Source organism: Emys orbicularis, chromosome 1 (assembly GCF_028017835.1).
Source record: "Emys orbicularis isolate rEmyOrb1 chromosome 1, rEmyOrb1.hap1, whole genome shotgun sequence".
NCBI lineage: Eukaryota > Metazoa > Chordata > Testudines > Emydidae > Emys > Emys orbicularis.
Window position 1 is genome coordinate 91,474,028 of NC_088683.1, and position 27,978 is coordinate 91,502,005.

General features: G+C 46.3%; 1 protein-coding gene across 1 annotated transcript in view; it reads left to right on the forward strand.

Annotated features, from left to right (window-relative positions):
- LOC135893671 (solute carrier family 23 member 1-like) overlaps nt 1–27,978 on the forward strand; it is a 62,582-nt gene that overhangs the window by 22,341 nt on the left and 12,263 nt on the right. The window contains exons 4-6 of the mRNA XM_065421556.1: nt 12,723–12,882; nt 16,159–16,340; nt 27,318–27,438. Coding sequence (XP_065277628.1) covers nt 12,723–12,882; nt 16,159–16,340; nt 27,318–27,438 — 463 coding nt within the window. The remainder of the gene's footprint in view (nt 1–12,722; nt 12,883–16,158; nt 16,341–27,317; nt 27,439–27,978) is intronic.

Consider the following 27,978-nt stretch of genomic DNA (forward strand, 5'->3'; position numbering starts at 1 on the left):
CCTTCATTAACTTCGACATAAATGGGGTTCCTTGGTCAGTTAATATCTCCTTCGGTAGCCCCATTCAGGCAAAGATCCCCACCAGCTCTTTGGCTATAGTTTTAGAGGCCGTGTTCCGCAGGGGGACGGCTTCTGGGTAGCGAGTAGCATAGTCCAAAACAACAAGTATATATTGGTGGCCCCGAGCCGTCTTCTCCAGGGGTCCCACTAGGTCCATGGCTAGTCACTCGAAGGGGACCTCTATGATGGGAAGGGGTACTAAAGGTGCCCTCAAGTGGGGAAGGGGACTGTGCAGCTGACACTCTGGGCAGGAGGCACAGTACCTCCGCACTTCTTCATGTACTCCAGGCCAGAAGAACCATCGTAGGACTCGTGCCAGGGTCTTCTCTACCCCCAAATGCCCCCCAAAAAGATGACTATGAGCAAGACTTAATACAGCGTTCTGGTGTTTTTGAGGTACTAGGATCTGCTGTACTTTCTGCCCCTGTACTGGTGCAACCCGGTATAAGAGATCCTTCTTCATTATGAAGTAGGGTCCTGGTCCCTGGGTTTTTCCTTCCACGGGGACCCCATCTATTTCAGTCACCTCCTTCCTAATGTTGTCATACCTTGGGTCTTCTGCCTGGTCCCGTCCAAAATTTCCTCTCCCGGGGCTAATCTGCCCAAGATCTAGGGGCCCAGTCTCTGTTGCCTCTACTGGTTCAGAAGCATTAGGGTGGGGGTCAGACTCAGGTACTTCTCCCTCCTGCGTGGCCTCCTTTTCAGCTGCGCGGGTCCACCTACCTACAAGAGCGACCCTCTGGCTTTGGGTCAGTATTCGGGTTCCCAAGGCCTTAGCTGCCCTTCTTTCCCTTTTTGTCTTTCTACCCTGTCTGGGAGTGGAGAACAAATCTGGGGATATTTCAGAGAAGATTGGGGGTTAACAGTCTGCTGTGGATGCCTCACCAATTTTAGGGTCCCCATCTTTCTCCAATCCCCCTACTGGGAGTAAGTTTCTGAAGGACATAAATCCACACCGTGTAGCGGTCAAAGCATAGGGGTTTATTACACACAGCGCTGGCGGAGTGTCACCTGGCTTATTAGGCTCAGAGACACTGTTAATTAATTGATTACAATAGAATATATAGATTTTTCATGGGCGGGGGAAGGTGACGGGGTAGGCAGTTCCACACCCCGGGATAGGTTTTGCAGCAAGACAAGATAGCACAATAGCCAATGGTTAAAAGGTTACACAATGTCTCCGCCCATGGTCTTAAGTTAGCAAGTTAACATTTAATTAATACTTTGATAAAATGTTATTAGTATAAAATATATATGTTGAATTCTGATTTGGGGTCCATAGGAACGGAGCAACTCCTTTGATTGTCCGACAGCTACATGTCTAAGGGATAAAGCAAAGAAACAGTGAAAGCATATGGAAATAGAGATTGTCTCCTTTATGTCTTAAGGCAGGGCATTGGTCCCTTGGAAGGGAGGTGGAAGGATGCCATATCATTATAGTGACATGTGCCAATATTTCATAAACTCAAGGTTGGATCTGTGGGAAGACTGTTTTCCCTTCAGGAGAAACACAATAGGAACAGGGATCCTTTGTTCAATTTAAAACATTAAATGAAACATAATTATTCAGTTATTGCCTCAACCTCTGGCATTTCTACTGACCAAGCATATCTTAGCAAAGGCAATGTTATCTTGTTTATTCTGCTTTTCTCTTAGCTAATCACTATTTGCACGGCTTCTGGTTTCCAGACCAAACTCTGGACTTTGGGTCTAAGAAAGAGCTGGCAAATTCATATACCAGGCTGTTATATAACATGCACATGGATTTTAACCCTTCAGTTTCCAAACCCTGGGAAGTCCCTCCCTATGAGCACCGGGTATGGGAGTTTAGGGACTACACCTGCTGCTACCTCAGTAGTGTTCACTTGGATCTCGATTTTTACTGGGATGGTGGGGTAGTAACTAACTGTCCCATGGACACATGTTATCCCCATACGTTTAGCCTGCAACAGCTGACTACGTTTCACGAGCCTCCCTGAGATAAGCGTGATAGCACTCCCCGAATCAAACAGTGCCGTGGTCCCTACCCCATTTAGTTTCACTGGTCTGGTATACATATGTGGGGTTAGTGAGACCCCCACAAGGTGGATTAGGGAGCATGGATCTGCCCAGTTCCCCAGGTTACACTGCATAGGCTCCTCAGCATTGGGACACTGTGCAGCTAAGTGTCCCCACTCCCCGCAGGCATAACATCTGTATGGAGCCCTAGGCGTTCCCCGGTCTCTTGGTTTGGGCAGTCTAACATCACGATCCTCTTCTCCCTCAGTGCTCCGACTCTTTGTGGCCTCTGACGGGCTTTCAGCCTCTCTCTTTTTCCACCTGGGCCCTCCTGGTGGCCCAGTCACCTGAACTTTAGGGCTTGGTGCTGCTAGTTTAACCCGGGGTGCCTCTTCCCTCTTCACTGGTATATGTCCTTCTCTGCGTACTGTAACTAAATCTGGTCCCCCAAGCAAAAATTAATATAAGGCAGAACTGATTCAGAAAATATTTAAATTAGTTGGTTAACACCAGTGATTCAGGATACCAAGCTCCTCAAAGGCCAGCAGTTCAGAAAACAGTTTGATTCAGTTTAAAGACCTTTTTTCTTGGACACGACGGTAACCATCCTCTGCTACAAAATGTTGGGCCCTTGGGGTTACTATCCCTGGATGGATCTTTAATGGCTCCCAGCGGAGCAGATAACTGTCATACCAATGAAAAAGGTCCACAGTAATTAACTTGCATACACTGCAGTTTATTTGAGAAGGAATTACACAAGTGGTAAAGGGTTACATTAAGCACATAACTCCTGTTAGACATTAAAGAACTATACATTAAGAGCTATACATTCCTCTTAGTGAGCCTCTCTGTCACAAACATACACAAACAGGCCCTGTGCTAGCCTCACACGGTTACTGCTTGGCAAACAGAGAAGGTAGTTACCAAGTCTATGGACAACTTCCTCCCTCCAGGTCTGGTCTTCTCAGCCGTCTGGTCTGTCTCAGATTCCCTCGCGGCAAGGCCTTGGCTGCCTGGAAACCCCTCTGGTCACAGTCCTACTCAAGCCCATGGAGCAGAGTTTTGACTACTCTGTCTAGCAGCGTCTTCAAGCGTCAGTTAAGGAATCCCCTCTCCCTTTTCTCCTCCTTCTCGTCTCTCAGTAATTTACTTTGTTTGATTCTTATACTCTTTTTCCCTCAAAGGAGTCACATGTCTCAAAAGCATGCCTAGTGGGCATGTGGCTATTAATTTTAGCTGATTAGTATTTTGGAAGGGGCTGGGGGCTGGAGATCAAACAAAAACCACTCCACGTTACTCACTCATCAATCATTCACTCTGGCTGTCTGCGTGGTGTCCTTGCTGTAGGGTCACTATAACCAGGTCAGCCTGTGCTCCATGCTGGAACTTTGTGCATGTGATATTTACTTTTGAACGGGCCCGTATTTACCGACGAATAGGTTCAATATCGATCTCACATGCAGGCTTTTCCAGTCCTTTATCAAATCCGCTTTTGCTTAAAGGGACCCTGATCCCAGGATCCTCTGCAATTCTTCAGCCATGTTTAAGTCATGTCAAGTTGTGCTCACACCATTCATTCAGCACAGTCACACCAATCTGGCACCATCCCAACTTCTTCCCCCACCCCCAATGCCCCGCCCCCTGCTTGCTCCTCTCTGCCCCCTTCCCTCCCCTTGGAAGGAAGAGGCCGGGTGGGGGTGGGGCCTCTGGGTGGAGGGTGGGGCCATGGTCCAGGCACTGGGGCCCACAAAAGACTAATCCGGCCCTGGTGTTGGTGAAAGGGTTTGGAATAAAATACACACTGAACATTGCAAGGAAGTGGATCTGAGCAGTTTTGGGGGCATCAGAGGATGGGGACAGACCACCACCCTGTCACAAGGGGAATATGGGAAAAAACAAACCATTATGAAATGACAATGTTTGTGTTATAGCATCAAAGAGAGACTACCGAAGGGACAGAGATCCTCTTTGTTCACAGTCAGGCAAGGCTTCCTAATATGCTTAAGGCTGATTCGTTTTAGCTGCTTTTCAACAGCACAAAGGCCCTTTTGATTCCAAGAGAAATCTGCTAATCACAATCTTCTTGCACCAAGCAGCTACTTCCTGGTGCATTTAATCTGGAAGATAAACTCTTACTTGGAAGTTTCGAGGAGCTCCCAGCATTGCTGTAGTGGCTGCTCATGAAGGGCAAGTACATCAGGAGTTGGTGGGAGAGGAGAGAGTGCGAGACCAGTGCTCCCTAGCTGTGACTCAACCTTTGTCAGGAAGGAGATCAGCAACAGATCCCCATCCCAATTGGTGCTGAAAAGATTGTAATGGCTGGTGGCTTTTATATGGAAGATAAAACCACCCAGAGCTCACATGAGTGAGAAATATGTATTTAGATGGGGTATACCTATCTAGTGGTGTTTGTCTGAAATATCCCCACGCTGTTAGTGAGTGTTCGGGAATTGATCCAGCTGGAGAATGTTAAGTGGGTTCTGTTGAGTTACCGAGGCAGGTGGATTGTTATCCTACCTGGACATAAGGGAGGTGGAATCCCCTCTGAGGGAAACCCTCTTCCTTGGGGGTTTTGCAATTCCTTTACCCAGCAATTAGCTGATGGGGTGTCAGTAAGTGGCTCAGGCCAGATTCTCTGGCTTTGGGAGACCTGATGGTGTTAGCTGCTCTGAAATGTTTTTTAGACAGCCTGCCAGAGAGGGGGCAGAGTTGGGTGTGCCAGCACCAGTCATCTTTGCTGGCAGGGGCTCTGTGGCACACAGAAGGCTGCATAGAAGCTGAGATGGCAGAGAGACCCCAGAGCAGTGGTTCTCAACCTATTGTGGGCTGCATATGCAGTTCTCTATGTGTTATGTAGTCCACATAACACACAAATATATCCATACTACCTGCATGGCCCTGAAGCTATCACATGGGTCTCAGCTGTGTGCTGATTGGGCCACAAGCGGCCCATGGGTTGAGAACCACTGCCCTATAGCAATGGCTTCAGCCCAGACTTGAAGGATGAACTGTGCGACAGACCAAGGAACCATCTGGAAGAAAACTAATGGGCCTTGGGGGAGCTGAAAAGGATGCTTCCCTTCCTGTTGCGTGTGTGCTTGTGGAGATCCTGGCATGCACGTTCTGTCCCATGATGGAATGTAATTTGGGGGGAGATGTGGACTTAGCAGGACAATCACCCAGACTCCAGAGGGGAGCCCACAGCTTAGCCTTGATTTGTTCTCTGTGTGCAAAACAGGGACATATACCAAAACCTTGTCCCTTCCAGAAGCATGATAATGGGGAGACACAGGGTCTTGCCAAATGTGCAAGGTCTTGAGATCCTAGGAGGTGTATTGTGCACAGGATTCCCAGGCCTATCCTTCTGCAATAATTCCTCTATGAGCAAAGGATTGTGCCGGCAATGCAGGTTGCGAGTGGCCTGCCAATTAGTGTGGCTTGAGACCACTTATACTAGGAGTCTGCCTGGGATGTAGAACATAAGCTGGGTAGGGCATCCACGGATGGGCTTCCATGAGATCGGGTCAAATGGGTGGTGTGAACAGGCTGCAGAGTGAACACTCATCCTTCACCTTCTTTCCCCCACTTGGGAGCCAAAAGCAGTGGATCCTTCCACTAGTAAAATTGGAGTTTGGCCGCAAGTAAATTATCTGTCACCTTTGTGCACCATACATAAAATTACTCATGGAATGTCAAAGAAGCTCTTTGAGGCAGAGACCCTCTCTGCCTGTCACTGTTATGAGATACCTAGCGCATGCTTGGTGCTTTATAATTAATCATAAGCACAGTATAACAATTCTTTCCTGTAAACTCCAGATGGTTGTCTTGCAAGCCACACTGGCAAGAACTCCGTGAACTATCAAGTGTAGCCTCAGCATTAGTTTGTTCTCAGTCCTAAACCAGCGCTAGCTGTGAACTACTATGTTGTAATACCATGCAAACACACCCACCAAGGAGCAACAAATCTATTATTTATTCAACAGGGGTGTTATTGGGCCTTCTTTAAACAAATAAAACTGACAAATGAAACTACTCCCTTGAAAAACCTCTCTGAGGTCTGAAATAGGGTCAGTGCAGTAACAATAAATGACTGCTTGGGTGGACTACTTTACACAAGAACTTGCTGGTGAGTTTCTGGTAGTGTTCAAACAAACAAACAAACAAACAAACCCTAATCTCACAGTGTGCAAGTAACCATGAAGGCAGAAATGTATAATTTATAAGAGAAGGAGACAGTTCTGTATATTTATATAGCATGTTTCATCTCAAAATGCTTTCTAGGCTCCTGGATATGCCTAAAACACCACTGATAGAGGCTGAGATTTTCAAAGAAGACTAGAGGAATTAAGCCACATAACTTCCATTGAAATTAACAAGAGCCATGTGCCTAAATCCCCTTTTTTGGCTTTTAGAATTTCAGCTTTACCTTCTCTGTCTTACTTTCCCCCATCTATAAAATAGCAATAATATTACTTTGGACTAATGTGTGCATTAGCTAATGCATGTGAAGTGTGTCCAGGGCCAGTACTGCCCTGTGTTTCAGGGGCAAGCCCACTGGACTTCCATATGCTGATCTCCAGAAGCCATACGCTTTGCTCATAGGCTAGCCAGAGTAACTTGGGCGCAGTACTGTATCAAGAGCATGATGGAGAACTGAGATCAGTTGCATTTGCTAATGGAAGTCTGAGAAGGGCCATACAAGAATTATCCAGTCCACAAATTGGAGTTCAAGTTATTGAAGTGGGTGGTAGTGGATAAGTTTCCTGACTACCTGTATGGAGCCACGTTTCTGCTACACTCGGACAACAACCCATTGACATATGTGTTAATATCGACTACGTTTGATACCACAGAACACCAATGGCTCTTTGCATCTTCCACTAATGACTTAAGTCTTTGGTATCAGCCTGGTCTGAATAATGCTGGTTCCCTGTACTTCTGCCCTCTCCTACTGGATTGATGGAGGACTATTCCTGAATCTGGGGTAAAAGCCATGTGCCCTCCACTAGACCCAACAGACCAACAAATGACTGCACACTTGCAAAGTGTGGTAGACCAGTTGGGCACCCCTCCAGAAGCTATTTTTACAGCCTATACCTGCTTCACCAATTGAATGTGATTTCTCTATAGCAGCTGAGCAAGTCTGTCTTGAGAAGCTCAATATACTAATCCTAATTTACGGGAAATTTATTTTATATCCTGGAGAAGGAAGGGGACAGCCAGAGTCACCAATTAAATCTCAGCTGGATGCACTGATGTTCTTAAGGGAATAAAGAAACTTACCCTGAGGAATGGGCTGTTGTACTGAGTAAATCAGGGCTCCCCAGCCCTGGAGAAACAGCTAGTGCTTCCTATTAAGTTTAGGATTATCCTGTATTCCCTCCATGAAGACGTGGGACATACTGGAGTGGACAAGTCACTTAACTTGATAAAGTCCAGATTCTGAGTTACACAGAGAATTCTTTCCTGGGTGTCTAGCTGGTGAGTCTTGCCCATATGCTCAGGGTTTAGCTGATCGCCATATTTGGGGGTCGGGAAGGAATTTTTCTCCAGGGCAGATTGGGAGAGGCCCTGGGGGTTTTTCGCCTTCCTCTGCAACGTGGGGCCCGGGTCACTTGCTGGTGGATTCTCTGCACCTTGAAGTCTTTAAACCACGATTTGAGGACTTCAGTAGCTCAGCATAGGTTAGGGGTTTGATACAGGAGTTGGTGGGTGAGATTCTGTGGCCTGCGTTGTGCAGGAGGTCAGACTAAACGAACATAATGGTCCCTTCTGACCTTAAAGTCTATGATTCTATTATTCTATTGGCCTGATAGGACTTACAATATAGAGAAGCATTGCAAAGCTTGCTCTTGGCACATACAGAGGAAGACATTGTTCAAAAAAATCTTCCCCTTTGGTCAACATCAGCTGTGGATCATTGGACCTGATCTGTATGGACTTTTTGAGTTTGGAGAAAGACCGTACAAACACTGGACACGTACTAATTGTCATAGACTGTCTGGTCCAATATGCTCATTCCCCACTGAGGACCACCATTGCAAAGGTATTGTTGGAAAACTTTTTAGTCTGCTATGAACTGTCCTGTAGAATCCACTTAGATCAAGAGAGATTCCAAGAGTCACCTTATCAAGGAGCTACTGCAGATAGTGGGGGTGAGGAAATCCAGAATGTATCCTCCCCAGGGAGACCCTCAGCCAGAAAGCTTATTAAGCACTTTTTGGAGGCAAGTTGAACCCTCCTGAGAAACCCAAGTGGAGCCAGCATGTCAGCTTCCTAAAACATGCCAATCACTGCACAAGGAATGAGTCCTCCTGATATTCCCCATCACAATAAATAGACTTCCTGTGGACTTGTGCTTTGGAGTATCTGCTGATGGAACTTCTATCATCTAATATTGTTCAGCTAGTTACACTTGAGGAGGGGGGACCTCTTGCTTCTGAAGATGACAGAAAGTGCAACTTCCCATGTGGAAGGCTAGTCTATGAATGCATCACTTATTTGGTGTTCTGAGGTACAGGCTCGCTGGAAAACCTGAAATCCCAGGTCCAGAAGAACTCTAATACCTGATCAGTCCATCTGTGATGCCCATAGGCGTGTGCTGAACCCTGTAGCCAAACCTTTCACACCACCAAAGTATCCAGAAGGAACAGCCCCGGATAGCATGGAAGAGCCTACAGAGGGAGGAATTGCAGACAGTGGCATGGAGCTGAGGTAGGGAGTACATGACCTGTTTCCCCAGGAGATCCATCAATACCCAGGTGCTCTGGGTGAGAACTGAAGCCCATCGTCTGGTTAACCTATGACTCATAGAATCATAGAATATGAGGGTTGGAAGAGACCTCAGAAGGTCATCTAGTCCAACCCCCTGCTCAAAGCAGGATCATCTCTTGATGGTGCCTCTTGTGTTCCACAAATGGGTGTTGGGAGTGTGCTGCCCAGTACTGGAAACCCCTCTGTTATCCTCAAAGTTTAGTAGGACATTGTGCTTGTGTATGTTATATTGCCTGTTTTTGTGGTATTCTTAATCAGAGTATGAGCTCAAAAGTATATCTTGATTGTATTATGTACTACCTTATGTTTATGCTGAAGTACTTGATAATGACATCTGATATTTCTCAGTTGGGGGATGGCATAACTCTCTTTTGGGATTTCCTGGCCCCTGGACCTCTGGGCTGAGCCTCTAGGGGCATGTCTACACAGCCTATAGCAGTGAGCCTCCCAGCCCAGTTGATAGACTTGGGCTAACGAGGCTCATGCTAGAGCTCTTAAAGCTGCATAGCCAGTGCTTTGAAGCTGCAGCTTGGGCTGGAGGGTGGGATCTGAAGCCCAAGGAGGGAGGTGGGCCACACTCCAGCCCAAGTTGCAACTTCAAAGCACTGGCTATGCAGCTTTTTTTTTTTTTTTTTTTGAGCTCTAGCATGAGCCTTGCTAGCCCAAGTCTATCAACTGGGCTGGGAGGCTTGCTGCCGTAGGCTGTGCAGACATACCTTATGGGGCCCTGTTGAAAGGGTTATGACTAAGATGGCTGCCAGAGCCCTCAGACCCCATTCCCAGAGTGCTTGGAGTCAGAGGTGGGGAGTGAAGGAACTAGAAACCTCTGCTGGGACCAGTTAAGGAGGTTTCTGCATGGGATGATCTGGATGAGCAGTCCACTGAACCAATGTCAAGTCAGGGCTGCAGTTTTTCTGTTTGGAAGCTGAGAAAGATGTGACATGGCTCAGGACGTCCCTGCTAAATTCCCACTTCCCTGAAGGGAGTTTGTACAGCTCTGAGTCTTTAGCTGCATGGACCAGGTATTTCCAGCACTGCAGTGATGAGAATCCACCAGGGAAAGATTCAACCAGCTACTGAGAGCCAGCTGAGACCACAGGAAGATTCCAGACCAGAGAACAGATGAGCCCAGTTGAGAGAGGACCCTGCCCCACCCCACCCCACCCAGGGGTGGAGAAAAATGACGTTTATTTAAAAGCGGGCCAATGATCCAGCACTACGACACAGAATCCCAGGATGTTCAGCCCTGGCTTATCACCTGGGGAAGGTGCTAGGGAGGAAGTGGCGGGTTGGAAAAGTTTGTGAGTGTTAGGAGGTGGGGAGTTGGTTAAATTACAAATGTTGGTTAAGTATTAGTTAACCTTTTTAATCCCTTCCTTCATCAGGTTCTATTTTCCTGTCTCTCCTTTCCAGTTATAGGGTTACGTTTGGTGTGTATTATTCCATTGACGTTTGTTTTATTTACTTTGTCTCCTGTGTACTGGGCTTGGCACCCCTTGCCAGCTACAAACATGGCCATTAATTTATCAAGGAACAGTGCCCCTGTGTCTCTGGCACAGCAAGGAATCACTTGAGGCACCATGAGCCAAGAAGAAGAACCCAGGACCTGATCTGTTCAAGAAGAGGGGAGAAGCTGCTCCAAATATTGGTCTTAGCAAGCACCAGGGAGAGAAGAGGGCTTAAGCCATGCCGGGGGGTGGGCTACAGAGCATTTATATCACCATATTGTCAAGACCTGCTCTAAGCAGCATTATATGATGACATGGTAGTAAAACTCCCTGAGCCCAGTGTATGCTAGTGCTCCCACAATAGGTACCTGGACTGGTGCTGCAGCATCAGTGGGCGATTTTCAGAAAGAGCTCAGTGCGGATACAACCTTGTTCTGTGGGATAACAAGGTAATAAAACTTGGAGAAGGGGCTGAAGGGTGGGGAGGGGATAAAAGAATAGGGAGGTCTGATTTAAGGAGAGAGCATCTGTATCCCACTGTCATGTAAATGAAGTCCCTGTGGAGGGAATTTAATATAGGTGGTAAAGGCGTAAAATAAGATTAAGCTGTTTGTGTAGTATGTCAGGCTGACGATTGTTTAATCTCTGTAAAGTATGGATCCCAAGTTGAAAGGCATTATAGAAGGCAAAGTACTATTATTTATTCAAAACTATAGTGTGTGTGTGGGGGGGGAATTGGAGCATTTAGGCCAGAGCCTGGAAGCCCTGTGTTATCATTTGGCATTGCTACATGAGAGATGAAGGGCTCCGTTTTCCTCTCCCACTTCAGGGTACAAATAATTTCCATTCACTTTGGTGCAATCATGTGCAGATACCACAACACGTCTCCCCTTCTAGCTTCTGATAAGCCTTGTGGGCCAGAAGTATACAGAGAATGGTCCAGTGGCTAGGGCTCTAGTCTGAGACTCTGGGGATCCTTGGGCAGGCCACTTAATGTTTTCTGTGTTTCAGTTCCCCATGTGAGTAATGGTAGTGATAGCACTTCCCTACGTCACAGGGCTTTTTGTGAGGACGAATACAGTATGGATTGTGAAGAGCTCAGATACTACAATAATGGGAGTCACATAAGTACCTTAAATGGACAGAAGTGTGGGTGTTGCAGAGGAAGGTTTGAGGGGCCAAAGAATTAATTACATGCTAGTTGGGAGTGAAACCCTTGTAGTGAGTTCTTGGGTGAGGTAGTGGCATCCTCCTCTAGGAAACGCAATATTGCCAGCCCCACACACTCAAAAATCATGTCAGCCCTGCCAAAATCACAAGGGTTTTTTTTTTTTTTTTTTTTTTTAAATTGAGGATCATTTAGTTACCTTCTGGCTTTCTGAGCCTTTAGAGTGCACTTACTTCATGTTTCCATGCTTTTCTCTGCAACTATGAGGGTCAGAAACGCAATTAAAGCGGATATTTTCAGGCAGTCTCTTGATCCCTGAAACTGGGCTTTTAAGAAAAATCCCAGCTAACACAATAAAATGGTGAGAGTTGCAACACTGGAAACCTTTTCAGAGAAATCTGGACTTGGTGCAATCTGCACTTTGGAGACGTGACGAACCGCGTTCAGAGGGGATGACTCCATCAAGGGCCATCACTCCAACATTCCTTCAATTTGGTGGCAGAATTTTAACCAGGGACTCTCAGCAGCCCCCTCCAGTAGATCACAGCTTCACTGTGAGTTACTTGTAGCCTGTTTGCGGAGAATCAGGCCCCTTATTTAAGTCTCAGATTGGGTCTCTTTCCCCTCCCTTTTGCTGTTTCCTAGAACTTCCCCTTCATACTTAGCCACAAACTTCTGTCAGTCAGTTACTCTTTCTTTGCTTTGGTTCCTTCCCTTTTCTCTTCTCTCTTCCCTTGTTCTTTTACCATCTTGTAGCACAAAGACCTGATCCGAAACATAGACACATGCTTTAAGATGGCTGTTTTCCCTCCTTAAAAACAGTGCCGCAAATAGGGATGAGGGACCCAAAGTTTGAGTCCAGAAGCAGCATTTCCCAATGCTTGGGGTACTACTATTGTGTCAAAATACATACTGGCTCTTGGGTATTGTTGGTGACAGGGTTCACAGAAACATCAGTGTATTGAAAAGGAAATTGCCAAAGGCAAACATGAGAGAGGCCGAATCCCCCTTTTGAAATAATAAAGGTGGCTTAAGACACCTCTTTGTTGTCAGGTCTCTGCTGAGACCTATGGATTTCCACTGACTCTCTGCATGCTGAGGTGCTTACTGATCAACCCCGTTCACCCAAGTCAATTACTCTGAAATATCCTTTCTGTATCTCACTGCAGGAAGAAAGTACTACTAACCAAATACTTTCCCCTGTCCTGCCCTGACAGGGGTGGGGCTTCCAGAGATCAAGTAGCTTAACTCTCTGCCCTCTGGCTTGTTTCCAGGTTGCCCATTCTCCAAGGAGGGACTTTTGCGTTCTTGACTCCGACCCTTGCCATGCTCTCCCTCCCTAACTGGAGATGCCCTGCGTGGACGCAGAATGCCAGCCAGGTGAATGCTACTTCCCCGGAGTTCATCGAAGTCTGGCAGTCGAGGATGCGAGAGGTAATCCCTGTGAGCTAGTGCCAGAAGGGCAGCTATAAAAACCTGAGGAGTATCGTCTGAATGGGCCTTGAGGTGTCAGGGAGGGAAGTCAAGTCCCAGGAGAGACCCCTGCTTACTAGTGAATACAAGGCTACGTTCTAACTTGCAACGCTGCAGATATCTGTGGTTTATAGACTTTGCTCATGAACTTGTCCCGAAGGCTGAGGACATGCTGTTAGAGTATTTTATTTTCTGGGGAAACATATTCCATGGCAGGGCCATTTCTGTGGTAACTAGTGACCATCACAGAGCCATCTATGCTAGGAATCCCTTCCCCAGTGGAGTTCCAATATAACAGTGTTGCTCCCCTGCTGTGGCTTCCTCGAACACCCTCCCTCAATGGAGGGGGTTCTTCAGCATGAAGAGGGTCCATAGAAAAGGATATACAGCCTAGAGCTGAATTACGCTTTCTGTGTAATCTCTACTGTGCTAGTTTATTCAACCCCCAGCTCTTCCCTCCATGCAGATCTCCACAGAGGGAGAAGTTTCCCCCCTAGGAAGGGAAGGAGGAAGGTACTTTAGAGGTGGCTGATACATCCATAGGGTGACCAGACAGCAAGTATGAAAAATCGGGACGGGGGTGGGGGATAATAGACGCCTATATAACACAAAGCCCCAAATATCAGGACTGTCCCTATAAAATCGGGACATCTGGTCACCCTATACCTCCATCCCCTTCTGCAGAGGTCCTTCCCTGTGTATTGATCTGAGAGATGTGATCTGGACCATTGTAGCCAATGGTCATGTTAACAGAACATGGAGGACACAAATGATCATAAGCAAGAAGGCAAAGAATATGTTCTGCTGGCTAAAGCATGGGGACTTGCAGTCAGGGCACCTGTGATCTTATCTCAGATCTGTCACTTAGTCACTGTTTGACCTTGAACAAGTTGCTGAATCGCTCTGTGCCTCTATTTACCTGCCTGCTGGAGCGCTGTGAAACAGCTTATGTTTGTCAAGAGCTTTGAGATCCTGGCTGAAAGCTGCAGTACAGTGCAAAGCGTTGGTATTATGGTCACTATTAATCCAAGTAAAAACAGTGCAGTCACAGGATAATTGTTTTCTTGCCTTTTCATTTATGTCAGTGGTTTTCAACATTTTTTCATTTGCAGACCCCTAAAAAATTTCTAATGGAGTTGCGAACCCCTTTGGAAATCTTAGACATAGTCTGCAGACCCCCAGGGTTCCCGGACCCCAGGTTGGAAACCCCTTATTCAGGGGTTTGAGCTCAAGGTGTTAAAGACTTCATCTCTCACTATACCTGGTGGGAGTTGAGGGCACTCAGCACCTCACAGGGTCAAGCCTTATCACAAGAGCCAAGGTACCTAGTAATTCATTCATTATTTAGTGGTATTAACTAATGTAACTAATAACTCATATGTAGGGTAAATAACTGTTGTGTGTTTAAACCGGGGTGAGCAAACTACAGCCTGTAGTCCGGATCCGGCCCCTCAAGGCTTTGGATCCGGCCCATGGGATTGCCCCCCATGGCATTACGGGCCCCGCACCGCTCTCAGCAGCGGCCAGCCCAACGTCCCTGCAGCCCCCGGGCCCTTGCCCTCCAGGCACCGCCCCCCGCAGCTCCCATTGGCTGGGAACGGGGAACTGCGGCCAATGGGAGCTTCGGGGGAGGTACCTGGAGGCGCGGCAAGGGCAGCACACATGGAGCCCTTTGCCCCCCCTCCTCCAGGGGCCGCAGCCCTTCCTTGAGGGGCGCGGGGCCAGGGACAGGGCAGGCATGCAGGAAGCCTGCCCTGGCCCCAGTGCGCGCTGCTGCCACCCCGGAGCCCAAACCACTCCTGCACCCTGCCCCCCAACTCCCTGCCACGAGCCCCCTGCCACACCCCTCCTGCACCCCAACCCTCTACCCTGAGCCCCCTGCCCTGAACCCCCTGCTGCACCCCGCATCCCTGTGCACCCCTCCTGCACCCAACCCCCTTCCCTGAGCCCCTTCGTACACCCTGCACCCCTCCTGCACCCCAACCCCCTGCCCTGAGGCCCCTCCCACAGTCCGCACCCCTCCTGCACCCCTGCCCTGAGCCTCCTCCTGCACTCCGCACCCCTCCTGCACCCCAACCGCCTTGCCCTGAGCCCCTTCCTGCACACCGCACTCCCTCCCACACCCCAACCCTGCCCCGGCCCTGCATACAATTTCCCCACCCAGATGTGGCCCTCGGCCCAAAAAGTTTGCCCACCCCTGATTTAAACAGTGTTTACGAAGCACACAAAGATTGCATGGTGATGAATGTGTCCTGCAGAGGAAAGCAATACTCAGGTAAAACAGAAGCCTGGCTATCCGCATGCCCACTAACCAGATCTCCTAATCTAACTGCTGGTGTGCTGTAGTTCCCTGGCTGTTTTCTCCTGATTATCTGAACATGTTTGGTGTTACCCAACTGATTCTGATAATGAAGGAGTTTATTGTATTGGTCTGCCTGCTGATATATTTGCAACCCACATGGAGAAACAGAAGGGATTTCCAGGTCGTCCAGCACTTTGAAAATTTAAAAGGAAAACTTTATATAATTTCTGTGTCCAGCTGATGATTCCCTTTGCTGCCCTGGCCGGTCCTCAGGAGATCAGAGCACTGGCTTGTCACACAATCACTGGGCCTGACTCTGCAAACCTTGACTTGTGCAAGTCTGCGTCTGCAGGCTCAGGGCCCTGATCAGGACCTGACTAGAAACGAGTTAGGTGGGTGCACATTCTAGTTCTCCATGAGGCGCTTTGGCAGAGCCGGGTGAAAATCCAAGGCTAGAACAGTGGAGTTGGTTGATCAGGACTAAGGTGCTGGAAGAGCCGGGTTAGGGATGCTTGTGCAGTATCTGACCCTTGGTCAATGCCAGTAATAGTAATTGCTACTTAATTTCCCTTTTTTATGAACACTAACCTGTACTCAAAGGCTTTAATAAAGGATGGGTGGATGCCAGGTTGACTTGATTCTGTTTAGAGCTCTTGGCTTCTCACAGTCCAGTTCCCCTTGGACAGCTGGCAATTAGGGAGGTAGAATCAGAGGAAGTAAGTCAGGGGGAGAGTTAATGGGCCTGCATTCCTGTTTGAGTGTTGCCCTCATTTAAGGTTTGAGTCAACTCCCATTGAAATCTGTGGAAAGACTCCCCCTGACTTCAGTGGGACTTGAATCAGGCCCACAAAGTGCTTTTGAGCCCACTTAACTAAAATGGACTAACTCAGAAAGAAAGCCTTTAAATCGCTGCCTTCTTTCCCTCTGTTTTTCAGCTGCAGGGAGCCATCATGGTCGCTTCCTGTTTCCAAATCTTTGTTGGATTTTCTGGCCTGATTGGATTTCTGTTGCGATTCATCGGTCCTTTGACCATCGCCCCAACCATAACCTTGGTTGCACTGCCTCTCTTCAACTCTGCAGGAGATGAGGCTGGCTCACACTGGGGCATATCAGCCATGTAAGTAACACTTCACAGTGGCGAAATTGGGGGCAGATTAATGGGATAAATAGTCTAAATCTGAAATTGGATCAGGTATTACAAGCTGGTGGGGAAATGGCCTTTGGATTCTAAATGCACTGTTAGTTAAGTGCTGACAGGGTCCTGAGTGTTGCACAAGACACCGATGGTAACACAGACCCTGCCCCAAAGAGATTATAGCCTTTACACTTACACACACACCCCAAACAGAAAATGCATTTGATTTTTAAAACTCCACATCAGTAATAAACAAACAAATTGTGATTTTTGTGTGGCATCTTCAATGTACAAATGCTCTGTCACAGTTGTTATGTTATATGTGTGTATATATATGTATGTATACCTCTACTCTGATATAATGCTGTCCTCGGGAGCCAAAAAATCTTACTGCATTATAAGTGAAACTGCGTTATATCGAACTTGCTTTGATCCACCGGAGCGCGCAGCCCCGCCCCCCTGGAGCACTGCTTTACCGCATTATATCAGAAATCGTGTTATATCGGGTCACGTTATATCGGGATTGAGGTGTATTACCCATAAAAACTACATTAAAAGAACATTATTAAGGTTGCAAAGTCAAGCAGTCAGAAGTTAGGAAATGCCAGAATTAAGGTTGCCTGTGCAACCTTAATTCAGCCCCCTTGTTCGTATGCATTATGAGAGTCTTCAATTACACAATCCTTGTGGGTGGGGGGAATACCAAAGAAACCCAGCACAGTAGCTTTTATCTTCAAAAAGGGGCACTACATAAAAAGAGGAAGCTAGTTAAACAGAAATTAAAAGGAACAGTCATGAATGAAATGCCTGCAAGCTGCATAAAAACTAGTTAAAAACACCATAATAGAGGCTCATGCTAAATGTATGCCCAATTTTTCTAAATAAATAGTAAAAGTATTAAGTGCCACATGTCTACACAGAGTAAAAGAGGCAGTTAAGGGTTAAGAGACATCCCTTAAAATGGGAAGTCAAATCCTAGTGAGGAAAATAGAAAGAAGCATAAACTCTGGCAAGTCAAGTGTAAAAGTATAATTAGGTAGCCAAAAAAGGAGTTGAAGAGCAACTAGCAAAAGACACAAAAACTAAAACCAACAAACTTTTAAGTACATCAGAAACAGGAAGCCTGCCAAACAGTCAGTGGGGCCACTGGACTATAGAGGTGTTAAACAAACACACAAGGAAGGCAAGGCTGTTGTGGAGAAGCTAAATGAATCCTCTGCATTAGTTTTCACTGCAGAGGATGTGAGGAAAATTCTCATACCTGAGCCATTCTTTTTAGGTGACAAATCTGAGGAACTGTCTCAGATTGAGGTGTTAACAGAGGTGGTTTTGGAACACATTGATAAACTAAACAGTAATAAGTCACCAGGACCAGATGAGTATTCACCCAAGAGTTCTGAAGGAACTTAAATACAAAACTGCAGAACTACTAACTGTGGTATGTAACCTATCACTTAAATCAGCCTCTGTAACAGATAACTGGAGGATACCTAAGGTAATGCTGATTTTTTTTTAAAAAGGGATCCAGAGGCAATCCTGGCAATTACAGGCTGGTAAGCCTAACTTCAGTACTGGGCAAACTAGTTGAACCTATAGTAAAGAATGGAAGTATCAGATACCTAAATGAACATAGTATTTTGGGGAAGAGTCAACACAATTTTTGTAAAGGAAAATCATGCTTCACCAATCTAATAGAATTCTTTGAAGGTGTCAGCAAGCATGTAATGGTGATCCAGTGGATATAGTGCACTTAGATTTTTGGAAAAGCTTTCACAAGTTCACACACCAAAGGCTTTTAAGCAAGTAAGCAGTTATGGGATAATAGGGAAAATCTTCTCATGAATCAGTAACTGGTTAAAAGCCATGAAACAAAGAGTAGGAATAAATGATTGGTTTTCACAGTGGCAGAGGTAAATAGCAGGGTCCTCCAAGGTTCTGTAGTGGCACCAGTGCTGTTCCACATATTCATAAATGATCTGGAAAAGGCAGTAAACAGTGAGGGGACAAAGTTTGCAGATGATACAAAATTACTCAAGATAGCTAAGTTCAAAGCGGAGTTCGAAGAGTTACAAAGGGAAAACTGGGTGACTGGGTAACAAATTGGCAAACTGAAATTCAGTGTTGATTCATAGATTCATAGATTCTAGGACTGGAAGGGACCTCGAGAGGTCATCGAGTCCAGTCCCCTGCCCGCATGGCAGGACCAAATACTGTCTAGACCATCCCTGATAGACATTTATCTTACCTACTCTTAAATATCTCCAGAGATGGAGATTCCACAACCTCCCTAGGCAATTTATTCCAGTGTTTAACCACCCTGACAGTTAGGAACTTTTTCCTAATGTCCAACCTAGACCTCCCTTGCTGCAGTTTAAGCCCATTGCTTCTTGTTCTATCCTTAGAGGCTAAGGTGAACAAGTTTTCTCCCTCCTCCTTATGACACCCTTTTAGATACCTGAAAACTGCTATCATGTCCCCTCTCAGTCTTCTCTTTTCCAAACTAAACAAACCCAATTCTTTCAGCCTTCCTTCATAGGTCATGTTCTCAAGACCTTTAATCATTCTTGTTGCTCTTCTCTGGACCCTTTCCAATTTCTCCACATCTTTCTTGAAATGCGGTGCCCAGAACTGGACACAATACTCCAGCTGAGGCCTAACCAGAGCAGAGTAGAGCGGAAGAATGACTTCTCGTGTCTTGCTCACAACACACCTGTTAATACATCCCAGAATCATGTTTGCTTTTATTGCAACAGCATCACATTGTTGACTCATATTTAGCTTGTGGTCCACTATAACCCCTAGATCTCTTTCTGCCGTACTCCTTCCTAGACAGTCTCTTCCCATTCTGTATGTGTGAAACTGATTTTTTCTTCCTAAGTGGAGCACTTTGCATTTGTCTTTGTTAAACTTCATCCTGTTTAACTCAGACCATTTCTCCAATTTGTCCAGATCATTTTGAATTATGACCCTGTCCTCCAAAGCAGTTGCAATCCCTCCCAGTTTGGTATCATCCGCAAACTTAATAAGCATACTTTCTATGCCAATATCTAAGTCGTTAATGAAGATATTGAACAGAGCCGGTCCCAAAACAGACCCCTGCGGAACCCCACTCGTTATGCCTTTCCAGCAGGATTGGGAACCATTAATAACAACTCTCTGAGTACGGTTATCCAGCCAGTTATGCACCCACCTTATAGTAGCCCCATCTAAATTGTATTTGCCTAGTTTATCGATAAGAATATCATGCGAGACCGTATCAAATGCCTTACTAAAGTCTAGGTATACCACATCCATAGCTTCTCCCTTATCCACAAGACTCGTTATCCTATTGAAGAAAGCTATCAGATTGGTTTGACATGATTTGTTCTTTACAAATCCATGCTGGCTGTTCCCTATCACCTTACCACCTTCCAAGTGTTTGCAGATGATTTCCTTAATTACTTGCTCCATTATCTTCCCTGGCACAGAAGTTAAACTAACTGGTCTGTAGTTTCCTGGGTTGTTTTTATTTCCCTTTTTATAGATGGGCACTATATTTGCCCTTTTCCAGTCTTCTGGAATCTCTCCCGTCTCCCATGATTTTCCAAAGATAATAGCTAGAGGCTCAGATACCTCCTCTATTAGCTCCTTTAGTATTCTAGGATGCATTTCATCAGGCCCTGGTGACTTGCAGGCATCTAACTTTTCTAAGTGCAAAGTACTTTTGATAAATGCAAAGTAATGAACATTGGAAAACATAATCCGAACAATCCATACAAAAAGATGGTGTCTAAATGAGCTTTTACTGCTCAAGAAAGAGATCTTGGAGTCATTGTGGATAGTTCTCTGAAAACACCTGCTCAGTGTGCAGCAGCAGTCAAAAAAGCTAACAGAATGGAGCCATTAGGAAAGGGATAGATAATAAGACAGAAAATATCATAATGCTACTATATTTAGCATTATGTCCACACTTTGAATACTACATGCAGTTCTGGTAGCACCATCTCAAAAAAGATATATTGGAATTGGAAAAAGTAGAGAGAGAGGCAACAAAATGATTAGTGGTGTGTAACAGTTTCCATACAAGGAGAGATTAAAAAGATGGGGACTGCTCATCCTAGAAAAAGAGAAAACTAACGGGATATGATAGAGATCTATAAAATTATGAATGGGGTGAAGAAAGTGAATAAGACAATGTTATTGATCCCTTCATATAACACTGGAACCAGGGATCACCCAGTGAAATTAATAGGCAGAAGAAAGTACTTCACATAATGCACAGTCAGCCTGTGGAACTCATTGCCAGGGGATGTTTTGAAGGCCAAAAGTATAACTGGGTTAAAAAAGGAATTAGATAAGTTCCTGGAGGACAGGTCCAAGTTCCAGGAGGATAGGTCCAACAATGGCTATTAGCCAAAATGGTCAGGGATGCAACCCCATGCTCTGGTGTCCCTAGACCTCTGGCTGCCAGAAGCTGGGACTGGACAACAGAGGATGGATCACTCTATAATTGCCCTGTTCTTTTCATTCCCTCTGAAGCATCTGGTGACGGCCACTGTGGGAAGATAAGACACTGGGCTTGATGGACAATTGGTCTAAGCTAGTATGGCCGTTCTTATGATCACAATTTTTTTCCCCATAGGAATCTGCCTCATTCATTGTACAGGATGGTGCTCACTTAACGAGCAGCTATTAAATATTGTGTTGTCTTCTCATTGGTCAATAGTGTGGCCCTAGTCTTTATTTCCTGCACACTATTCAAGCCCTTCTCTGCAGAGAGAATTATTTACTTCCCCATGGACTTTTCTGTGGAGCTCATCACTATAGTATCTGAGTGTTTCACAAATTCTCATGGATCTATTTTCACTACACCCCGGTGAGATGAGGGGCTGTTATCCCCATTTTATGGCTGGGGAACTAAGGCCCAGAGAGATCAAATTAAAAAGTGTCTACTAAGTCTGGGTTCCCAATTTGAGACACCTAGGACTTGATACAGGTCCCAGTGACTTCAGTTGTAGCTGTGATTGCTCAGCATTTCTGCAGAACAAACCTTGGGATCTCAAGTCAGGCATCCAAAAATGACACAGCCACTTAGTGCCCACCTGTGAAAAGTTTGGATTAAGTGACTTTCCCAGCATCATATAACTCTGTGGGAGAGGCAGGGATAGCATCCAGTTCACTAGGACAGCATTCAGTTGCCTTAACCATGAGACTGTCCTTTCTTTTCCTGCAATCTCCTGCCTCTTTTACTACACATCTTGCAACCCAGCTGGGCCATCTTGTACCATGCCTAGAGAAGACCTTCATGAACTCATGTTTCACTCTATTCACTTCCTCTCCCTTGTTTCCTGACCTGATGCCACCTGAGGAAGGCAAAGAACCCCCTGGGGCTAGCCTATACTCCACTCTGGTGCCATGGCCCACCAGGGATATTAGTTGGCAGCTCCTCCACAGAGCTGAGAGCATAGGTATATACCTGGCATGGTTCACAGGCTCTGCCACACCTGTCCCTTCTGCAGCGAGAGGGAGACCCTGGCACAAATCTATGCAGAGTGCATCAGGTGGCAGCCCCTCTTCCGACTCCTTCAGAACCTCTGACTGAGGTTCTAGCTGTACTTTCCCCATACCTCCTGATGTGTGCTCCCCCACAAAGTTGCAGAACCTCCTCATCGACCTCTTCCTAGGGCTGGCCAAGATGGCCATCCATCCTGCCAGGAGGAGGCAGGTGGATGGGGGCAATACTCTGCATCTGTGGGGCCTATTTCCATTTCCTTGTTCGATCATGTCTCCAGGCTGAGTTCCTCTGGTTGGTGTCCACTGACTCCTTTGGTGCCTTTGAGGAGCAGTGGGTGCCGTCTGGAATTCTCTGTTTGGCTCCTTTTGGTTCTCTGATGTTCAACCAATGACCTCACTCCTGTTCCTCTCCGCCCCTCCCCCCTGCATTGTCCCACTCCCTCACTTGTAGCTTGGGCTTAGCGGCTCCTCCCCCTTAGCTCAGGGGGGGAGGCCTTTAACTTTGGGCAGGTCGAGACTCACCTGTCCCAGATCTACACCTTCCAACTTCTGCAACCACTGTAGAAGGGGGTCCTACAGACAACAGCCCTGATTCATCCCCAGAACAGGTCCACCCTGTGCACTGAATGCAGCTGGGGTCCTATGGAAAAAAAAGAGCATGCGATCATGTGACTATAGGCTGTATCATAACATATATGCACTAAGGGGCTGAATTAAGGTTGCACAGGCAGCCTTACTGCTGGCATTTCCTAACTTCTAAATGCTTAAATTTACAATCTTAATGTTTTAATATTCTGCCCTGTCCCCATCAACCTGTCCCTGTCTCTTCCCCACCCCTGGCTCCTTGTCTCCGTCCCATTCACCTAGCCAGTACCAGACGCCACTCCTCAGGATTCTCATCCCAGGCCCAGTCTCCTTGCCTAGCTAGTCTTAGTCCCCTCACTCCTGGCTCTTTGTCTCTCTCCCTCATGTGCACAGACTGGCTCTGTCCTAGTTTATCTCCCCAGGGTCCTCATCCAGTCTGTCCCGCCCATACCTCCTCCCCATCCTTGTCCCAGTCTTTGTCCAGCCAGTCCTAGTTCTCCCTGCACAGCCCAGATTCTTGTTAGATCTGTCCCATTCCCTCCCCCTCCACCCCGATTCCCTCCACCACATTCCTAGCCCCAGTCTCCTTGTCCTGCCATCCCAACCTCCCTCCAATTCCTAGTTTCTTTTTGGTCTTCCTGCCCCTTCCTCCAAGCCAACTAGCTCCTATTCCTTCCTCTGTTTCCCTAACTGGCTCCCAGTCTACCAACCACCCCCTAGTGTCAGTCTCACTAGACCCCCTTGTCCCAATCTACTCCTTTCCCTCCCCCCAGGCAGGGGTGAAAGTAAGTTAAAGGACTTACTAGTACGCCGGAGTCCTGGGCAGAGACGTGGCCTCAACCAGAAGAGGCAGGCCTTTAAATCAAGATTTAAAGGCCCTGGGGCTCCGGCTGTGGCTGGGAGCCCTGGGGCCTTTAAATCACTCCTGGAGCTACCAGCTGCAGAGGCTCAGGGGCAATTTAAAGGGCCCGGGGCTCTGGCCGCTGCTACCGCAGCAGAGCTCCGGGCCCTTTAAATCGCCATTGGAGCCCCACTGCCAGAGCCCCGGAGTAGTGGCGGCAGGGCTCGGGTGGTGCTTTAAAGGGCCAGAACTCCCCGCAGTGGCAGGAGCCCCGGGCCCTTTAAATAGCCACCCAAGCCCAGCTGCGAGAGCCCTGGAGTAGTGGCAGCAGGGCTCCCATGGGGATTTAAAGGGCCAGGGGCTCCGGCTGCTGCAGGGAGCCCTGGACCCTTTAAAGCGCCACCCGAGCCCCGCTGCTGCTACCCCAGGGCTACGGCAGTGGGGCTCGGGAGGCAATTTAAAGGGCCCTGGGCTCTGGCCACTGAAGGGAGCCCCGGGCCCTTTAAATCGCCAGCCTGGGGAAGCCGGTCGGGTCCAGCACGCCGTACCGGCTCTTGCAAGTACGCTGTACCGTACCCGCTTACTTTCACTTCTGCCCCCAGGTATGGCTCTTGTCCCCTCTGCAATCGCATCAGATGGCTTCCTCCTCCACAGTGCCTGAATGCCGGTGGGGGGTGGGGTCACTGAGAGTACAGGAGAGACAGGCTCCCTTCTCTCCAGTCTGGTGCCCAGCTTCACCCTGGCCCAGAGCAGCTGGAAGCATCCTTTTCAGGGCAAGTCTATCTTTGTCACTGTACACCTAGGTGAAAGCCTGCTCTGTGGAAATGGTGTATATGCTGTCGGGTCAGCACTAAGAGCTGAGAGAGGCTGGAGCATGCTCAGTGAGGATATAATCAAATAACTTCCTAATGAGCATATGCAGACTGTAATCTTTTTCCCCCCCAAAGGCTAATAACTTGGCTACATTTGGGTAGATTTTCACAGGACGGCAAAAGGCACATTCCTGACCCAAAGGCCAAATTTCAAGTCCCTGCTCCAAAGCATGGTTGTGCTAGAGCTGTTCAAAGAAAAGGTCTTCAGAACTTTTTACTATGGGTAAAACAACTTAGTTTCCCTAGCCTCATTCTTGGAAATGGCTGATCTGTTTTGGCTGAAATTTTTCAAACATAGGCATCCTGAGTCAGCCAACCAGCATGCAAAACTTCAGCCTGAATGACTGTAGGTTGTTTTCAGTTGCTTATAAAACTTGGCCAGTCTTATAATAGGAGGTGTTGGGTAACCTTAACAGGCAGTACTACCAGCCCCACCTAAAATACCATTTTTCAAACAATTCATAAACCTGCCAACAATCTTCATTGGTTCAAGTGCACAAAAGAAGTCCATGAACAAAAAGGCAGATATGTTGGGTTCTGTAGCTTTGGAAATTGGGAAAAAGAAACCAGTGTCTTTGAGAGCTTTTCATGCCTAACCAGTTATTCAATGCTCTGACTGTGTCGTGGCATATTTTTGTATGGTAACAAGTATAGTGGTTCCTATATGTGCTTTAAATATTTTCCTTATCTTGAGTATTTTATCTACACGTTTTATCTCTTAGAAAACCTCTTCATCTCATTACATCCGCGCACTTCATAGTGCTTAGAACATTATTACATTTATTGCAGTGACCCAGGCTAAACTAGGCTGTGCCAACTGTGTGGAGGCAAACCAAGACAAAAGAGATAATTTTGAATTTTTAGAACTTTATAAGGGAAAACACAAAACTTATAGCAGAAGCATAAATAATATAGAATATTACTGAGTACTGACTTCTTATATTAATAAACTATAAGTTACCAACACATTAAGCTTTGCAAGCGTGTACATGCTACTCTTCCTTTGTGCAGTTAATAACAAATGCATTGTTATTACCAAGAACAAAGGAAATTACTTAATATACTGTGTCATTTCGGCAAAGAATCAACTTATCCTCTCCTTGGTTCTAAGTCCAGCTCCACTCCTGCTGTCCTATCCTTTGTGTCTCTTTGGCTTGAAGTGATCCTTAGATTCAATGTTCCTGGGGCTGTCCCTTTCTTCGCTGAGTTTTTCTACAAGAGGGGTTTCTTCACCTAGTGGCCCTCACTTGTCCAGTAGGTGCCTTTGACCTCTGTTCCTTCAATAGATGTTCAAACAGTCCTTCTCTCTGTTCATTTACTTTAGCTCCTTTGTGGGTGGGCTTCTCGTGTACTGTTTTCAGGATCTTTTTAATCTAACACAGCTTCTGATCAATTCCCTGTTCCACCAGTTATATTTCCTTTCAGTTCTTTCCCTTGAGTCACTCTCTCCAGTACGGCTGTAGATTTTATTTCCCACTATTTCCCATTTCTAATAGTGGCACTCGCTTACCCAGTTCAATTTTTTTCTGCTTCTACTGACTTGAGAAACCTCTCCTAGTTTTCCTTCTTCTCATTTCCAAATCCCCTACTTCTATTCTCCTGTTCTCTTATTTTATCACCTCATCTCCTACTGAGCTCCAGTTCATCTGCTAACTCAGTAGCTAGATTTTTCTTCTTCTCCAACAGCTTGTCTCAACTGCCTCTCCTTCCACCATCATCTGAGCCCCTGCCGCAGCTTAAGCTACTGTCCCTTTGGCTATTCCCTTCCAGGCCAGCATTTGATGCTGCTGCATCACAGCTGCAGGTCCTAATAGCACCTCAATAATTCAACTGCAGCAGGTGCTAGTGCTGGGGCCAGGTAATGTTATCAACTCCCCACTGATTCCTATCTGGAATAATCCCTTAATTTTACATACATTAAATTTGGGTATAAAAAACTGCATGACTCTTCAAAGGTTTAACTAACACACAGTAACAGAATGTCTTCATCTGTCTACCAGCATATCCCATCTGCTCAGCATCTGTTTGATAAATATCTTTTGTTTGTTCATTCTCATCTAATTGGGAGAGCTATGGCCTGCAAGGTTGTATGCCCCACTGGAGAATTAGCTACATAAATCCAGCAGTGCAGGTCACACCGCAGAAAACATCTATAAATGGGCAGACCCCATTCAGTAGTCACAAATATAGACCTAAAAATGGGAAATCAAACTAAACTCACTCGCTGAAGAAAAACGGTAACCGGGTAGAGCATACGGACACTTGGTTTTCATTCTTGTGTTTCTTTCAAAACAAGAACTTGCACAGGTATTATTGGACCATCTGGATGTGATGTCAGAAGTGGGTCATACCTGCCTGTGGTGGGAAACTGAAAGCCTGAGATTTCTCTCTTGACTGATCCTTTTCTCCTTTCCATATGGATTCACTTTGCCATTTAAAAAAAATTGACATTGAATAAACTTTAAATCATGAAACTAATAGTGAAAATAGTGGCGCCCAAGAATAGTTTCCTATACAGCCTGCCTGGACATAACTGATCTCTCTATTCTGCCTCTATTCTATTCAACATCACATTTAAGCTTCTGGCAGATGTGTCATACTCAGTGGTTCATAGTATGTAATTATGTTTGGCTGGTTTTTGAGGCAAAAAAAATCAGAATTGAAAAAAAAACCTCAACAAAACCATATTTAAAATATAACCAAAGGCTTGTTTCAATCTCAACTTTGGTATGTGTCTTCCCATGACACTAAGAGTATGTCCACACTAGGGGTGGATGGTATAAATTACATCTCAAGCTGACATATCCATGCTAAAAATAGAAGTGTAGTCATGGTGGTGCAGTGGTGGGAGGGGCTAGCCACCTCACGTAAGATCCTGTCTGAGATCCTAGGTATGTATTCAGGCAGCTAGCCTCTCCCACTGCTCACACCACTGCAGCACTACACATCTGTTTTTAGTGTGCTCGCTCAAATGGCTCAGTGTCTTCTTGAGCTGGGATTTACACAGTTTGAGCTTCAGTGCAGACATGAGTCAGAGGTGCTTTGAAATCAGTTGGAGCTGAAGATGCCCAGAACTTCTGAAAGTCGGGTCCTCCGAGTGGGATAAAGTGAACGAGGCAGTTGTTCTTTTGCCCAGATAATCTCTCTCTTTTTCTTGTCTCATTCCAGGACCATTTTCTTCATAGTTCTGTTCTCTCAGTACCTGAAAAATGTGCCTGTGCCACTGCCATCTTACCAAGGATCCAGGAAGTGCCACTTCTCTAAGGTCTACCTCTTCCAGATCTTCCCCGTGAGTTATCATTTTTGGACTTGGGTGACCAGATGATCCACTTTTACGAGAACTGTACTAAATGATGTTCAGTTTAGACACCCAAATAATCCTATTCCCATTCACTTCCACTGGAGTCAGTGAGATTACTTGGGTGAGTAACTGCTCCCCATTGGGAGTAAGAGCTTCACAGTTTGGCTCCTACTATGTTTTGCATTTGGTTTAGTCTGTTAGAAACTCATTTTTGTGGTAGAATTCCCCCAAAGCGCAGGTGTTTTTATCCTGGCTGTGTAAGTGCCCAAAGATAGGGCCATCTTTGCAACCATGCATAGTGAAAATAGGTGCTTCCTACTTCTTGACTCAGGATATCTGGTCACCTTACTGTGGACACTGACCCTTACCAGTAACTGATGATCCCGACTGGTCTGTACCACAAACCAAGGGCAGTTCTATTTCTTTCTAAAACAATAGTCAGCAGCAGTTCATTGCCATGACTGTGCTCACAAGACTGATGTTTTTACCAAGTCTGAGTAATGATGTAATGCACTGCAGTGTAGCTAA